General features: G+C 41.5%; 1 protein-coding gene and 1 pseudogene across 1 annotated transcript; both read left to right on the top strand.

Annotated features, from left to right (window-relative positions):
* The first annotated feature begins 5124 nt into the window (after positions 1-5124).
* LOC121743616 (phenolic glucoside malonyltransferase 1-like) lies at positions 5125-8895 on the top strand. The gene is made up of 2 exons (XM_042136947.1): positions 5125-6735; positions 7487-8895. Exon 1 carries the CDS (start codon positions 5297-5299, stop codon positions 6665-6667), a length of 1371 nt encoding a protein of 456 aa, XP_041992881.1. The 5' UTR covers positions 5125-5296; the 3' UTR covers positions 6668-6735; positions 7487-8895.
* Positions 8896-14058: 5163 nt separating this feature from the next.
* On the top strand, positions 14059-17235 carry LOC121745485 (annotated as a pseudogene).
* The last annotated feature ends 181 nt before the right edge of the window (positions 17236-17416 follow it).

Here is a 17416-nt window from a genome sequence, read left to right as displayed (position 1 = left end):
CCGGGCAAAGATGTTTATTTCATCAGACCAAAGACGAGTCCGGTCAAAGATGTTTATTTCATCATACCAAAGACGAGTCCGGTCAAAGAAGAGTTCACTTCATAAGACCAAGGACAAACATCGACTTACCCCGTACCTTTATCCAGAATGCCGAAGTAATTCACTTCGCTTTCCGGGGGGGGTAGTGATGGAGTACGTACTAAACAAGCCCAACAGCAGTAAAGCCCATCAGCCTAAAGCCCAAGAAAGAGTATCAGTTCGGCATGACTAAAGAGTATCAGTCCGGCATGACTAAAGAGTTCAGTTCGGCACAACCAAAGAGTTCGGCCCCAGCCTACAGCTCGGTAAAAGCCAACCAATCAAACTCTGCTCTCAGGTCGGCATCAAGCTCTACTCTCAGATCGGCAAAAGCTGCTCGGCAATAATTCAGCAGTTCGGTCTCAGTATTCGACCGAACTAGGAGATAGTGGACTCATGCAGGATTTCCACCTCCACTACACCCACGATCTATTTAGTGGTGTCAAGCAGTCATTAACTCATGCAGGATAGTGGACCCATGCAAGATCGCCACGATCTCCACGACATCCACTACCTAGTAAATGGCTGCATGCCACGATCTTGGTTTAATGTATAAATAGAACCTAGATCAGATAGATAGGGTTAGACTCTCTCGCTTTCCAGAGATCAAATACAAAATAGCAAGTCTGTATTGTAAGCTGTAAGAAAACAGATCAAGCAATACAACTCTGCCCTCATTTCTTCCCGTGGACGTAGATTTACCTCAGTAAATCGAACCACGTAAAATCTCTGTGTCGTGATCTGCATCTTCTTGCATTCATCACCATCAAAAATTCGCGGACTCATCAACTGTGAATCATGATTATACATGTTTAGATAGAGTGATAAACACGAATTAACAACATAATAAATATCATAATCCAATCGTTATGGTATTTGTTTAATATTGTAGCACTACCTATAGACTATAATTTTAATTCGAAATTAATTATCAAAGGTTTAAGTGGTCAAAATGTTGAGGTGGATACAAACAGAATTTCAACTCCAATCATCTTATTTCTGACGCTTTAATAGTTCAAAGCGCACCAAAACACTTTCTTTGACAAATTGATTAGTTCTTTTCTAGTTCTATTTCACTAACTATTTTTTACTTTAAAGGGTTTTTAGAATAGATAGCAAGTTCATATTTTTCAATTTATAGATGAAATATCCATCGACTTGAATAAATGCCATGATGATTCTGGTCTAAGTTTACCTAATTTACAACTAAAACATCCTTTTCCGGCGCACCAAATCCACCTAAATATTGGATATATATAATAATTTGACAATACAAATTTATGTTGTATTTGTATTTATTTTTAATAATATTATGTCTCTGATTTCTCAGTTCTTTGTCTCGAATTAAGTTAAATAGAACTACACCATTAATATGTACAATGACAAATCAAGTAAACAAAACATGTGTAGTCAGAACTAGCGGGCTGGAGTAGGTTGTCGCTAATTTGTCGTAGGCATCTGCCATTGTTTAGGCTGAAAAAGACTTTTTTCTGTAGCTATTTGAATCATGAAATCGTAGATTCCTGATATACATTCTACCTAATGGATTAAACTATTTTCCTGTTTTATAATCACTTTTTAAAAGATTTTATGATCATACATTCTTAGCCAAAAATGTTGCTAGAACTATTCATAATTTCATACTCATATTTAATAAAAAAAAATATAGAAAAGTGTCAAGATCTAGTCATGTTTTGTTTATTCTCATGTTTTGAAAGGCTAATGACTTTGATTTATTCCTTTTGTCAAAAACCACACTCTATTACCAATACTAGTGAAATTACTTTTGTTAGTTTGACAACTTCGAAACCATCGATGCATGCATTGGCCATTAGAATATTAAAATTAAAAGTATTTGTTGAGTCGAGATTAAAATTATAGGAAAAAATTTGTTCAACCTCGATGAGGTTAGGTGAAAGGATAAAGTAGGGCCACAAATACAACAAAATAAAAGACCAAATCAAATTTTCATCTTAGCCTTGACTTTATTGGTTTCTTGTGCTATATGTTTTTATATATGACTTACATGATTTAGAATATAAAACTCTCACCCCCAAGACTTTGTTGGTGCTAGGCCATGATGTTAGAGGAGGGTCTAGGATTTTAAAAATCAATGGGTGAACAAATTAGTAATTCTATTTTGTAAGTGTGAAATTCATCAATATATTGAATATGGAGGAATAAATTTAATAGTAATAACAATAATAATTTTTTTAACAAAGTGTAATTTAATTTTTTTGCGTAAGAACGGTAACGAGGAAAGTATAAATTTTTGTCAAAAGAAATTAGGAGAAAATTTGTCAAATCTTTATTGACACACATGCACCAACGGTTAGACTAGTAGTTTCTTAACCAAGTCTTGTGTTCACATTCAAATATCATGGACGTCGATGTAACTAATTATATTTCAATACATTGAAATTTGATTTTTAATAATATAATTAGGCACAAGGAATTAGTTAATTCGAGACCAAGCTAGTTTTCAACCTAATTATATGCTCTGAAAGAGAGAAAATCAATACTTATACATATCTATGAATTTATTTGTTTTGTATGACATTGTGTTTGTGACACATCATATTTCTCTAAAGTCCTATAATAATAATATTATGCTTGAAGAAATTAGGTTGAGTGTAATGGGTTGTTGATGGTGTGAACATCTACGGTTTCTCTGTGGGGGCAATTACTAACAACTAACTACCAAATATTAACAAAAGAAATCCATGATATGTTTAAAATTCGGAGAAGACAAAATCTACAAATCTACCTATCAAATTTTAATCAATTTATATAAATAAAGATAAACTGTAGGAGTACAAGAGATGGTCAATTGGTCATGAACGGCACGAAGGGATGTATCATTTTTATATTGAGAAATTTTAATATATATTTTCAAATTTAATCGCATAATCATGTACATATATTGATACATACCAAACAGGAGAACTCATCCCAAAAGACTAGCCTGTTAGGAGAGAGAGCTCATTTAGTCTATATACCCCACATCAGTTGTTCTCTCACAACCGATGTGGGAATTGAGTCCGTAACATTCGACCCTCCTTTAACGGCCAACGTCCTCATTGGTCACGGCCACGTTGGTCACGGCTGGTTCTTTGCCAGGCCACCACTCCGAGTTCTCGTTGGTCCACGGCCACGTTGGTCACGGCGGATTCTTTGCCCGGCCACCACTCCGTGGGTCACCACTCCGAGCGGTCCCAAACGCACTCGTTGGTCACGGCGAGTTCGTTGCCCGGCCACCATTCCGAGCCGTTTGGGCTCTCAATGAAAGCACCAATTGATACAGACCAAACAGGAGAACACATCCCAAAAGACTAGCCTGTTACGAGAGAGAGCTCATTTAGTCTATATACCCCACATCAGTTGTTCTCTCACAACCGATGTGAGAATTGAGTCCGTAACATGTATATATAGGGATATTTAAGGGCTGGCCCATTGAGTTTCATGTCAACTTTTTACAAATTAATGCAAATATAAATTGGAGGGTTAATTTTTTTTTGTACATACTAGTAACTCATTTTATAAAACCTACCATTGAAGTGTTGAATCAATTACGAAATAGTAAGGGCATCTGCAACGCATGCCTTCACGATGCCGCGTTCCGTGTCTGCCGAACGAAACCGCGGAGACACGCGTTGCAGCCGCCCGTGTCGTCCCCATGCCGTGCCCATGCCATGCCGTGAGTCGTAGCAGCGAGACGCGGCACGACACGTCTCGCCACGCGTCGAGGCGACGTGGCGAGCTCCCAGCGCATGCGTGACGCCCACTCGCCGACCCACGAGTGGGCGTCGTCATGTGCTGACGCAATAATTCATTTTTTTAAAAAAAATTAATTTTAAATAAAATATTTTTTATTTATAAAAATTGATTTTTATATTTAAAAACAATTTTTACAAATAAATAAATACAAGAAATTCGTAATAGCCCGTATATATTTGATGGGCTTGCGAATTTAAGAAACTCATTCTTGGTTGTTTCTCTTTTATAGAGACATCCTTGAATGTTTTATGTTCCACTTTCGATGTGGGACAAACTCATTCTTGGTTGTTTTTCTTTTATAGAGACATCCTTGAATGTTTTATGTTCCACTTTCGATGTGGGACAAACTCACTCTTGGTTGTTTGTTTCTCTTTTAAGTTGTAATGTTATTTTAATTTTAATGAAGGGTGTTTGTTTTAATTGAATTGGGTTGGAAATAAAAATAATAAATGAAATTGAATGAATAGTAATTTAAGGAACAGTTAAGAAACGGATAAGGAACAGAAGGTAGCAGGTTTCGTTCCTTAGTTAAGGAATGGAGTTAAAAAGTACAGTGGTGCTCGCAAATAGTAGTTTAAGGAACGGTGGGGGAACAACGTAGTGGATGATCTTAGACGGAAGAATTAGCAATAAAGCACCGACAACTAATACTTCCATTGGTTTCCTGTTATTTAAATACCATTGGCATCAACAGCACCATAATATATAATTATATTTGTATAATCTCTGATCTTAGCTAGATTATTGTCTAAAATTAAAGTAATTGATGCAATTGATCATCTACAGTATAATTGTATGATGAAAATAAGTAATTTATATGTTCTCTAATTGAGTTAGTCTTAATCACTACAAGAAAATGTATCATTAACGATCAAGTATAGCACCTTCGAAACTAAAGAATATATAGTAAGTTTACCTAACGATGGAAGAACAACCGTTTTGTCGTGCTTCGTCACTCAAAAAACTAACGAAGCCCGATATGGCGTTGTTATACTAACCCCGCCAATGGCTAGACCCCCTGTAATTCATGTCTCATATGCATAGTAACGATGCCATATTCTGTTATAATATGTAATGACATTTTATTTTATTTCGTATAATTCTTAATTACATTGTTGTTGAAATGATCTATCTAATTTATTTTGAAAACAAGAATATTTAAGTTAATTTATATTTATAAATTAATACTTAAGGTAAAATATCAAAAAAATTCGATTATATATATACTCCAATTTATGTAAATTTATCAATAGATGAACACGTTTTTTCACAAAATTTTACTCCTAAATCTTGTACGTATGAGATATCATGTGCTTCCACAATTTGTGCTAAATTGCCGACCTATATAAGATAATATATTTAATTCAAAAATTCCCAGCAACTCCTCCCCCTTTTAAAAACGCATATAGAGTAATATGCAGAGAATCATCTTATTTAATTTATGGCACAAACTCATGAAATTCCGATGGCCGCCGCCGTGCTTGACCGCTGCCAAATCCAGCCGTCGCCGGACACCGTGACGGAGCTTATTCTCCCGCTCCTCCACTTCGACATCACGTGGCTCTACTTCCACCCCGTCCAACGCCTCCTCTTCTTCCACCTCCCATGCTCCAGACGCCATTTCATGGAAGTCATAGTTCCCGATCTCAAATCTTCTCTCGTCGTTACCCTCAATCACTTTCTCCCCCTCGCCGGAAACATCGTGCATCCGATCAACGGCGGTAGACCTTTCTCTCGCTTCGTAATCGGCGATTCGGTCTCTTTTACCGTCGCCGAGTGCGATAAGGACTTTAAGCACCTCACCGGCTACCATCCGCGGCTGTCCGATGAGTTTTACTCGTTTGTGCCTGAGCTTCCGCCGGCGAAGATTTCGCCGGAGGATGTTGTTCTGCCTGTTCTCGCGCTGCAGGCGACGCTATTTCCAGATCACGGCGTGTGCCTAGGGTTTACAAACCACCACGCGATCGGCGATGCGAGCACAATCGTCCGATTCATCAAATCATGGGCTTCCGTGAACCGATTCGGCGGCGATGCGAGGCTAATCGACGATAAATCGCTTCCGTTCTACGATCGGACCTCGGTGAGCGGCGCCGGCGGACTGGACGCGAAGTATTGGGAGCTCGTGAGGCGGACGCGCGGCGTGGTGCCGCGGAGGTTCTCGTTCCCGTTCAACAAGGTGCGCGCGACGTTCCTCGTCCGCCGCGACGACGTGGAGACGCTCAAGGCGTTCGTGGCGCGGCGGCGGCCGGAGATGCACATCACGGCCTTCACGATGACGTGCGCGCTGGTTTGGGCGTGCCTGGTGCGTGCGGAGGCCGGATCGGTGCCCGACGACGAGCCGGAGTACTTCTGCTTCGCCGCGGACTGCCGCGGGCGGCTGGATCCGCCGCTTCCGGCGACGTACTTCGGAAACTGCCTCGCGCTGGTGAAGGCGCAGTCGAGGCACGGGCTGCTGAAGGGGAAGGAAGGATTCCTCGTCGCGGCGGAGAGCATCGGCGTCGCGATTCAGAACACGGTGTACAACGAGAAGGGGATCCTCGACGGCGCGGAGGAGTGGCCGACGGAGTTTCGGAGTTTGATCGGAAAACGTCTCTTTGGCGTGGCTGGATCGCCGCGGTTCGATCTCTACGACGCCGACTACGGGTGGGGACGGCCGCGGAAGGTCGAATCGGCCTCGATCGATACAGACACGTCGATGGCGCTCGGCAAATCCAGAGATTTCGACGACGGATTGGAATTCACGCTGTCGCGGCCGAAGAGGATTTTGGATGCGTTCGCAGCGATTTTCACTGAATCGATCAGGACTTTGTGAGAATTAGGGCTCAGAAATTGGGGGTTTTTCCTGCGGCGGCGGCGGATGTATTTAAGCTTATGAATCTGGTAATTTTGTTAGCATTTGATTTAACATATACTATTGATTTAGGTTAATTCTTTTTAATTATGTGTTTTAACCCATTGAAATATTACTGTGATTTATACATACTGTAAGATTGTACTTCGATTTCGCAGCTACAGTGAAGTAAATTCTTCAAATGTTAATCTTTAATGATGTTGATGTCTCAAATTTTTACTTACACAAGTTACACTATATGCAACACACATAGTGGACACCACCTGGGCTCCCCGGCCAAACGGCATTGCACGTGCACGTCTCTTGCTCGTTTTTCGGCTGGACGCCATTTTATGGAATAGGGCTTTTACACGTGAAAGTAGCTGTGAGATCTATCCACTCTAATGGTGAAATGCTTGTTGATGCTTTGATGAGTGATTTGGTTATGTAAAGCTAGTTGAGTATCTGTATTATATGATTTGTGACCTTCCACTTGACGTCTCTCATATCACTAAGAGCCTCCACTATAGGCGAGGCGCGCCTATAGCACCGGAGGGGGCTCCGCCCCGGGGCGGACGAAAAAAGTGGGGCGGACGCACTATCGGCGGATAGGGGGCGAGGACGGGGCGATAGACTCGCCGGCCTATAGCGGGGCAGTGCCCGGCGCGCCTATTTCGGGGCGGACGTCCGAATTTTATTTATTTATTTTAATTCAATTTAATTTACCTATAAATACGCATCATTCCTCTCATTATTTTCACACCATTCCACCTCTCCCTCACACATATTTTCTCTCACTAGAATTTGTTGTCTTAAATGGACGATTTATGGAACGACGCGTGGAATTCTCTGATCCAAGAGGTGCAGTACGAGGCTGAGGAGGAGGAAGCGGTGCGAGCGGCGGAACGCACTGCGGAAGTGGCGGAGGGCGCGATCCCTCGTGCGATTAGTCGTCGGCGGACCATCCGACGAGACCATAGCGGAGCGCACCAGCGTCTAATGGCGGACTACTTTGTGGATAACCCCCGTTATCCACCAGAGATTTTTCGCCGGCGATTCAGAATGTCGCAACCCCTCTTCAACCATATAGCGATGAAATTGGCAGAGCGTTACTGGTGCTTCACCCTTCGGAGTGATTGCACTGGCCGGATCGGGCTGTCTACGCTTCAGAAGTGCACCGCTGCAATCCGGCAGCTTGCGTACGCCGGACCAGCTGATATGTTCGACGAATACCTACAGATGGGTGAGACGACTAGCCTCACGATGCTTAGGCAGTTTTGTAAGGGGATTCGAGAAATATTTGGTGGGGAGTTCCTACGAAAGCCCACCCATGGTGAGTGTCAAAGTCTGCTGGATATGCATGGTTCGGTCCACGGTTTCCCAGGAATGTTAGGAAGCATCGATTGCATGCATTGGAGTGGAAGAACTGCCCGGTGGTGTGGAAGGCCAGTTCACAACTGGATTCAAAAGCAAACATCCATCGATGATTCTGGAAGCCGTTGCTGACTACCACTTGCGGATCTGACATGCGTATTTCGGTGTTGTCGGCTCGAACAACGACATCAATGTTCTTCAGTCATCGCCGCTCTTGAATGACGAGTGTCGGGGCGAGGGTCCAGAAATCAGCTTCGTAGCCAACAGCACGCAGTACAGTATGGGATAGTATTTAGCAGATGGGATATACCTCGGTGGCCCGTATTCGTCAAGACAATTCGCTCTGATGGTAGGACCGAAGAAAAAATACTTTGCGCGGAAACAAGAGGGTGCTAGGAAGGATGTTGAGCGAGCTTTTGGTGTCCTCCAAGCGCGATGGGCCATTATACAGTGCCCGGCACGAGTTTGACATGAAGATGATGTCGCAAATATTATGTTAGCATGTATCATATTGCATAATATGATAATAGAAGATGAAGGATTTGCGGCAGAGCGCTGGGCACTGGAAGAGGGTGCAAGTACAAGTAACGGTTTCACCTCCGCGCCGATCCAGATGGGCGTACCACGGAGCAATGAATATTTGATCCAACGTTTCAGTGATATGCGCAGGAGCACAGCACATACCACGCTCCTGGCCGATTTGGTTGAAGAAGTTTGGGCACGTAGGGGAGGTGGCGGCACAGTTTGAACACTATTATGATGTTCAATATATTAATATTTCGTTGTATAATTTTACCCCCACTTTAATACGACGAAAATGTAGTTTTTAATTTTAATTTCTTCACTTATAGCATTTTTTATAATTACGTTTAGTCTGATAAATTTAATTATTTATAATTGAATTAAAATTAAAATTAAAATTGGTTATAAAATTTCGAGGCTATTGGAAGTGTCTGTCTATAATGACAAAAACAAAAATTTGGGGATATGAACAAAAAAATTGGGACTATAGACAAAAAAGGGGCGAGGTTATTGGGAAAGGCCACTTATAGTGGATGCTCTAAAGCCGACTTGTGTCCCTGCTTAATAAGAGGCAAAGACATATGTCGATCTTCTCTTAATATATAATTTTCGCAAATGTGATTGTACCATTATTGTAATCATCATCGTTTACAAGTTTCGAAATTTGTACATAAAACTAAAATATCAATACAACGGGGCATGCCGAAAAGGCCAGTCATCCACTTGAAACATACATACAGACGACCCAAAAGTAATAGTGTTAATTTCTACGAAATGAATATGCCCTAATTATGTCATAAATATGGTACTGATTGTGATCCTGAATGAGTAATAATTTTGGGCCTGATGAAAATGGTCCACATGGATTCGAGGCACCACCAACAGCCACTAAGGCCACCCGCAACGCGTCACGCGGGTGGCTCGTAACCCGTCACGCCGGTACGAGACGGCGGCGAGACGCGTTGCAGCGTCCCGTCCCGCTGAGACGAATGGCGAGCCGTCTCGCCACCGCCCGCGCGACGTGGCGCACTCCGGCGCCATGAGTGACACCCACTCGCGGGCCGCGCGACGTGGTTCACTCCGGAGCCATGCGTGAAGCCCACTCGCCGGCCCGCGAGTGGGCATCGTAACGCTAACGCAATAAATCATTTTTTTAAAAATTCGAATTTAAAAAAAATATAAAAAATCAAAAATCAAAAAACGGTAATATTACCGTTTTTCGACCGTTTTTTAATTTTTTATTTTTTTACTCTATAAATACTCTTAATTCATCCTCATTTCACACACAAATACACATCTATTCTTCTCAAATCATCTCCATTTCCTCTCCAATTTTCATCTAACCTCTCATCACAAAATGTCCGGCGACGGAAACTCTGGCGGTGGCGGCTCCGGCGGATTTGACATCAACGCGTTCGGCGACTGGGGGGACATGTACAATGTCCTGGGTGGTGGTTCCGGTTCGTTGACGCCGAGCAGCCAGGGTTCGTCGACGCCGGGGGTACCAACCACCCCATTTTGATGTGGATGCATACGCCCGTCCCTCCGCCCTGAGGTATTCGCAGGGATTATCCCAGATTCGGGAGGATTATTCGGTTGAACCCACTCCGGAAGGAGGTCGAGGCGGTGGAAGCTCCAGGTCGGAGGCGGACGAGGAGGAGGAGGATCTAGGCCGGCATCCGTACAGCCCCAAGGAAACGCTGGTTGTGTACAACGCCTGGATCAGTGTCTCGTACGATTCCATCGTCGGGAATCAACAATCCCGCCAGTACTTCTGGGAAAAGGTCACCGAGGCCTACCACGAGATTAAGCCGAAGGGGTCCCGCCGCCGCACATTTAAGATGCTCCACGCTCACTTTGACCGAGTCGACAGAGAGTGAAAGCCGCTCATTACCAAAGTGGAGCCACGGGAGCCGACATTCTGAGGTCGGCTTTGCGAGTCTACTTCGACGACACCGCCAAACAATTCAAACATGTCGATGTTTGGGAGGTCGTCAAAGATGAGGAAAGGTGGGCCGGCGCTATCCGGTCCAGCTCAGGCTCGACCTCGAAGTGCACGAAGCACACGGAGGGTGGTCAATACTCATCTAGTGAGGGCGGTTCGGGCAACGCCGCACAAGAGTTTGCCTCGCAGGAGGTTGAGGGCACGACAGACGATGTCGGGGGGAAATGCGGCGAAGGCGGCTAGATGGAGGAGGGGCCGAGCCGAATCAAGCCAGGCGGGCTCGGGGGCACCCTCGAACTCCCTAATGTCCATGTACATGACCGCCACAATGGCGGACACTTCCCGCATGACGCCTCCCAAATACCAAGCCTATCTTGCCGAAATTGAGTTTATGGCAAGAGAACTTGGAATATGGCTTCAGTGCACCTCCACCGCTTTCGGGGGATGATTCGCCGGCGGAGTAGTTTTTTTTTTATTTTCTATAAAATTGAATTTTAAATTATGTAATTTTTATTTTTTAGGATTTTAATTATGTGTTTTTTTTAATTTTAAGTTGTAATTTTATTTTATTTAATGAAGTGTGTTTTTTATTAATTGAATTTGTTAGAAATAAAAATAAAAAATGAAAATGAATGAATAGTAATTTAAGAGGTGTTTAAGAGACGGATAAGAGATGGAGGGTTGCAGGTTCTGTCCCTTAGTTAAGAGATTGAATAAAAATTACAGTGGGGCCAAGAATAATAATTTAAGAGACGGTTAAGGATCGAATAAGAGACAGCGTTGCAGATGGCCTAATACATCACTTTAACAGTAAAAAATGATCTACAATAGTAATGGATTAGATCATGGTTAAAGCTCCATTAGTGCCTCACTAATAATTAAAAACTCATTAGATGTCATTTTGAGGTTACATTCTTCTAATTATGGTGTTATCATTCTAAAACTTATTGGGCTTAAGAGCATCCACATCCGTGCTCTTGCCAACGAGCACGGATGTGGGCCCGGTCCCACTTTTACTCCCTGCTCTTAAGCAAGAGTACAATACCCACATCTGTGCTCTTCCGCAAGGACAAGCTTAAGGGTCTCACAATTCTATTATTCAATTTAAATAAAAACATTTCCACAAAATTAAAGTGCATTAAAAATACCCGTAAAAATATTACAAATTACAAAAAAATTAAAAATTATATAATTAAAATACTAAAAATTAAAAATTACATAATTAAAATACTAAAAATTAAAAATTTACATAATTAAAATACTAAAAATTAAAAATTACATAATTAAAATCCTAAAAATTAAAAAATACATAATTAAACACCTAAAAAATAAAAATTACCCCCGTGGATGACTATTCTTCCGGCTCTACCCCCAATGTTCTTTGGAGACCCTGTATCATCGCCACATGCGATCGAAGTTGCTCGGGGGTCATAGTTGACCTATTGGCCAAATTGAGTTGGGCCAAAATCTCCCACAACGAGTTGGTGGGGGGTTGAGGTGGCACATAGGGAGCAGGGGCGGATAGAGTCGCGGCGCGATGGCGGTTGGTCGTCGCCTTCTTCCTTCCTTGCGGCCGGCGTTGGGAACTGCTCTAGCCGGCGTCTGGACTACCCAAGTTAGCTCCAGCAAGTTGGCTAGCCACATCCTCGGAGCCGGCGTTGGATAGGGATACCGACCTCGACCGTTTTGAGGAGGAGTTAGAGGAGGATGATACACCTCCCCTATACTTCGGATGCGCCCGCGTCTCCTGCAAATGTTGAGGTACTTGAACGGCTTGTAGTTCTTGGATTGGTAGGTCGCAAAGGCGGAACTGATGATGTCAAGCTCGCTCCGGCCGCTCCCCGACGACCGCTCTTCCTGGAGGTAACACCCCTGGAACTTTTGGATTTCTTCGTTGGCTCTGTATATGGCATTGCGCACCATACTCTCGTTGCGCTCGATTGTTCCAGCCGGCCGGTTTTGATTGTACCAGCGACAGATGCGCCACAAATAATGGTCACCGGATTGGTTCGTGCCAACCTCCGGATCTTCGGAGATTGACAAGTACGCTTTGAATAATTGTTCCATCTCCCCCGGAGTGTACGAGGTGCGGACACCACGAGTAGGAAGAGGAGGAGTTTGAGAGGGGTCGCTCCCTCCCGCTCTAGGTACGGGTGGTTCAGGTGTCCACCCGTATTGTCCTTCAGGGGCATCTTGGTCGTCGATCGGGTAAGGCCGGTAGCCACCCGGAACTTGCGAACCTTGGGTTTGAGGAGGGGCCGAATATTCCGTTTCCGGACTAAGAAATGGTTGTGAACCGAACCAATCGGGGTTCCAACCGTGGGAGCCGGAAGGGTGATCGCCGGAGCTGGATATTTTTTTGTTGTGAGTGAAAGAAAGATTGAGAATTTTAAGAATAGAAATGAGAGAATTTAGATGAGAATTGTGTAGTGTGTTGTGAATTTTTGGTGTGGAAGTGAGGGTATTTATAGATGAAAATGTGTATTTTTGAGGAAAAAATTTGAAAAATAAATTAAAAGTGGGTAGAAAACGGATATAATTTTTTGGGAAGTGAGAACATATTTTTTTTATTTTTAATCGAATTTTTTAATTAAAATCCGATTTTTTTTAAAAAAAAAATCAAATTGCCAACGGCATTGTCGTTGGCCAATGGACGGCTGACACGTGGGCTGCTTGCTGGCACGGACAGATGGACGGCTGCGCTCAACCGCTGTGGATGCTCTAAGTCATAGTATCAAATTGCTACCATCTTAATGTAGGCATCCGAATTCGGGCCATTCAAAAATATTGCTGTCATTTTAGTTTGGGTTCTAATTTTCTATTATCATTTTCTAAGCCAATCTTCCAAAAATAAATTCAAAATTTTCAAATCTCATCAATTTTATCCCAGCCTTTTCAACATTATCACATTTATAATCGGAACAATAAAAGTACTTTTGGAATTAAAAACCGTTTAGGATTTTTAAAGCTAATTATTTAAATCTTTTTCTTATAAGAAATCTCGTATCAAGCTTACTGTCTAAATAATTTATTCACGTTTTCAATTTATCATTGAATGTTTCTCCGTTGGGTCATTAGTTACTCTGTCATTGGATGGCGTACGGTAAAATTGCGAATATGCAATCATCTTTCAAATTCGGTAAAAGAAATGAGAAGTTGTAACCAAAGACAGAATTAATTGTACTACTACAATTTACACATATAATCGACTTAAAATCTGAACAGATAATTCTAGAAGCAGCATTACTTAAAAATGTCAATTTAAGTAAAGGGTTGAATGGAATATGCAATAATAATAATAATGTAGTCCAAATGATTTTAACTATACGTCAAAGATTCAATTCGATTCGATTCACAGCTAAGATTTAGATTTTAAGCTATACTTTGTTTCTACTTTTCTTTTTTCAATAAATTGTTAATGTGAATAACATAAACAGCTAATTAAGGTTTGTCAGAACATCACATGAAATATAATCCTTGACTATAAAGACAAGTTCAAATAAATGGAGTACTCTTGCCTCTATAAATACTTCATACTACCAATCATTCAATAACATCCCAAGTACCATAGTAGCATACTAGCATTTAAAAGTTTAAATTATTTTCTTCAAGAACCCTACTTCAGTTTCATAGATCATCAATATTTTCACTGATCATGATTATCTCTATAAAGTTGGTGGCTTTTGGCTTTTGCCTCAGTTCATCCAATCCATTAATAGGGTTGTTAAGCATTTCAAGCCAATTCCAAGTGATATTTTATTGGCTTCATACCCAAAAACAGGCACTACATGGCTCAAATCACTTGTTTTCTCTATCGTCCATCGATCTTCCAATTCCAAACAGAGTCTATCCCTAAATCACCCCCATGATTTGGTCCCGACTTTAGAGGTTCAAGTTTTTACAACATCGAATATCGCCCCTAGTAGTGAAAATCAATCAAATCGAATATTCAGCACACACATCCCATACCATCTGTTTGATGAAATGCTTGATCCAGTTTGAATGTATTTTGAGGTGTGGAAAAGGATCTATTACTGAATTTCAAGAGAATTTTTTTACTGATAATTTATCTCGAAGTTTTGAAAGCTGGCACTTTTGAATATTCTGCTCATCTTTATTCGATATGGTGTCTTTTCTTGAATTCTGTAACAATTTGAAGAACAGAATCTCCTTTCACTATTTGGATTTTACTACACGAAAGAATTAAGTGAGTTGAAATCCTATATTTTTCTTGAATTTGTATTGCAGTTGTTGAGGAATGGCAAGTGGGCACCTTGATAGAGATGAGTTCATCAAGGAGTTTCACATCACGAGCTCGTTGCTCGAGCAAGACACGGAGATCCAATGCTCGCCTTCTAAGCCCGAACACCCTGTTCTCGTGTTTATCAACTCGAAAAGTGGTGGTCAGCTTGGAGGAGAGCTTCTTGTCACGTATAGATCCATACTAAACAAAAAGCAGGTGAAAATCAGCTACATATCGCCCTTTATGTTGCAGTCGAGAAACTAGTTTCGTGTTATGGAAAACCATCCTTTTGAATTAACCGGACACATGTATGCAAGGATTTTCTGGTTTACTCATTTTAGCCTTATTTTTAGGTTATTGATTTAGGAGAAGAAGCTCCTGATAGTGTGCTTCGAAAGCTTTTTATCAATCTCGAAAGGCTGAAGAATCGAGGGGATGGGAATGCTTCTGAGATTGAGAAGAATTTGAGGCTAATTGTAAGTTGTGAAGAGAAGGAATTAAAGAAGTTCGTCGATCCTTCTTCCTTTTCCTAATTTATTGGTGATTTCTTGAAACTTAATGCATGAGCTTCGACATATAGGTAGCTGGTGGAGATGGTACGGCCGGATGGATTCTTGGGGTTGTTTCTGATCTCAAACTATCTCACCCGCCACCTATCGCTACTATGCCTTTGGGAACTGGAAACAATCTGCCATTTGCATTTGGTTGGGTGAGTATGATCATTCTTTGTGGTAATGTTTCGAGTATATTAGTTGTTTGACCTCTCAGTTTATGCCGATGCATTTTAGGGTAAGAAAAATCCGGGAACTGATCGTGGCTCTGTGCTTTCGTTCATGGATAAAGTACGGAAAGCAAACAAAATGAAGATGGATAGGTAAGTTATAAACCTTGAATACTTCATAGAAGATCATTATAACCATGAATAATTTGTCGTTTTCATCAAGATCATTATTTATTGACAAATAAGAAATCAGAACATTCTTGATAATGTGTTGGCTTGATATTCATATACAGTGATCGTTTCTTACTCTTGCGATTTTGCTTAATATTTACTGTACATAACAGTTGGCACATCATGATGCGAATGAAAGCAATACAAGGTTGTGCTCCGGTTGCTCCTCCTGAGTTGCCACACTCGTTGCATTCATTTCATCCCGTTTCTCAACAGATGATCTCAATGTGGTAAGAAACGCTTTCCAACCTTCGTTTAAGGTGCATTTTCCCTGCATATTATGCCATAGCTTTGTAGTGTGATCCCCATTTTCAACTGTGGCTACGCTGTACTTATGTGTCACTTGCCACAATGTTACAGGAAGGTTCCGATACGTATCGTGGAGGGTTCTGGAACTACTTCAGCATGGGTACGCGAGTTAAAGAATGCATTCCCATTGCAGTATCTCTCATCTTTGTAAGGTTAAGGTCATGAAAAAGGATGGTAAATGGGAAGACCTTAAAATTCCTAACAGGTACGACACTTAACTGCTATGCATACGCTCGTTTTAACTGCTATGCATACGCTCGTTTAACTTTCTGATGACCGTGTTACTACAAACAAATAGAGCCTATTTCCACTATAAGTAATCTTAATTTACCTAGGATTATTGGGTACGAAAATTGCTCTGATTTCAACTTGAACTAATGCATGTTTCGTCTAACATTCAGCGTCAGATCAATCGTGTGCCTCAGTTTACCCAGCTTTTCTGGAGGACTAAATCCGTGGGGAACTCCGAATAGTCATAAACGTCGTGTTGAAAGTAGTATTCTCGAATCTCAATTCTCAACCAACGATTCTCACCTAATCACTTTACTAAAACTAGCCACTTGAATTTGTGTACCTGCAACAGAAAGAGTTAACCCCGCCTTTCGTAGACGATGGCCTACTTGAGATTGTTGGTTTCAGAAATGCTTGGCACGGGCTTGTTTTGCTCACTCCAAATGGACACGGGACTCGTCTTGCACAGGTTAGTGAAACGTTGTGTGACTACATTTTTTCCAGAATGTAATGTTTGCGTTTATTGCATTCATTGAAGGCACACCGTGTCAAATTCGAGTTCCATAAAGGTTCTGCTAAAGAAACGTACATGAGAGTCGATGGAGAACCGTGGAAACAGCCTCTTCGCCAAGTGAAGATGCTTGCCGTCCATGGTTGAAGAGCCAGGAGTGCTCATGCCCCCCCCCCTCCGGACGTTCACGACGTCGATGAGAAGGATAGTGACAAGGAAGATGAGGAAGTGAGGAAGAAGTTTGGTGCAGCAGACACTTTCAAGATTCCAGAAGGGCTTGATATCTCTTATTTCAGTTGATAATGTAATTAATCTTTGGTGATTAATTTGGTAGTTTGTTTATTCCAAAGCTTCGTATTAAGACATACACTATTTATTGGAGCAATTACTTTGAAATGTTGTGTACATGATATTTGGATATAGTACTGATATTCTGATTGATTGATTGCAAAATATTATATTTGAGTGACGACACAGGAGTTTAAGAGCAACGTGATGCTATGTACTCCCTCCGTCCTATATTAGATATCATATTTGAGTGATGACACCGAAGTTTAAGAGATGTTATTTTGTATGTTAACTTAGAAAAAACATATTTTTATATATTAAAAATAAAAGTATAAAAATTGTGAAATTTTTATAAA

Source organism: Salvia splendens, chromosome 8 (genome assembly GCF_004379255.2).
Source record: "Salvia splendens isolate huo1 chromosome 8, SspV2, whole genome shotgun sequence".
Classification (NCBI taxonomy): Eukaryota; Viridiplantae; Streptophyta; class Magnoliopsida; order Lamiales; family Lamiaceae; genus Salvia; species Salvia splendens.
Note: the sequence above shows the minus strand (reverse complement) of the source record. Positions and strands in the feature narration are given on the sequence as shown.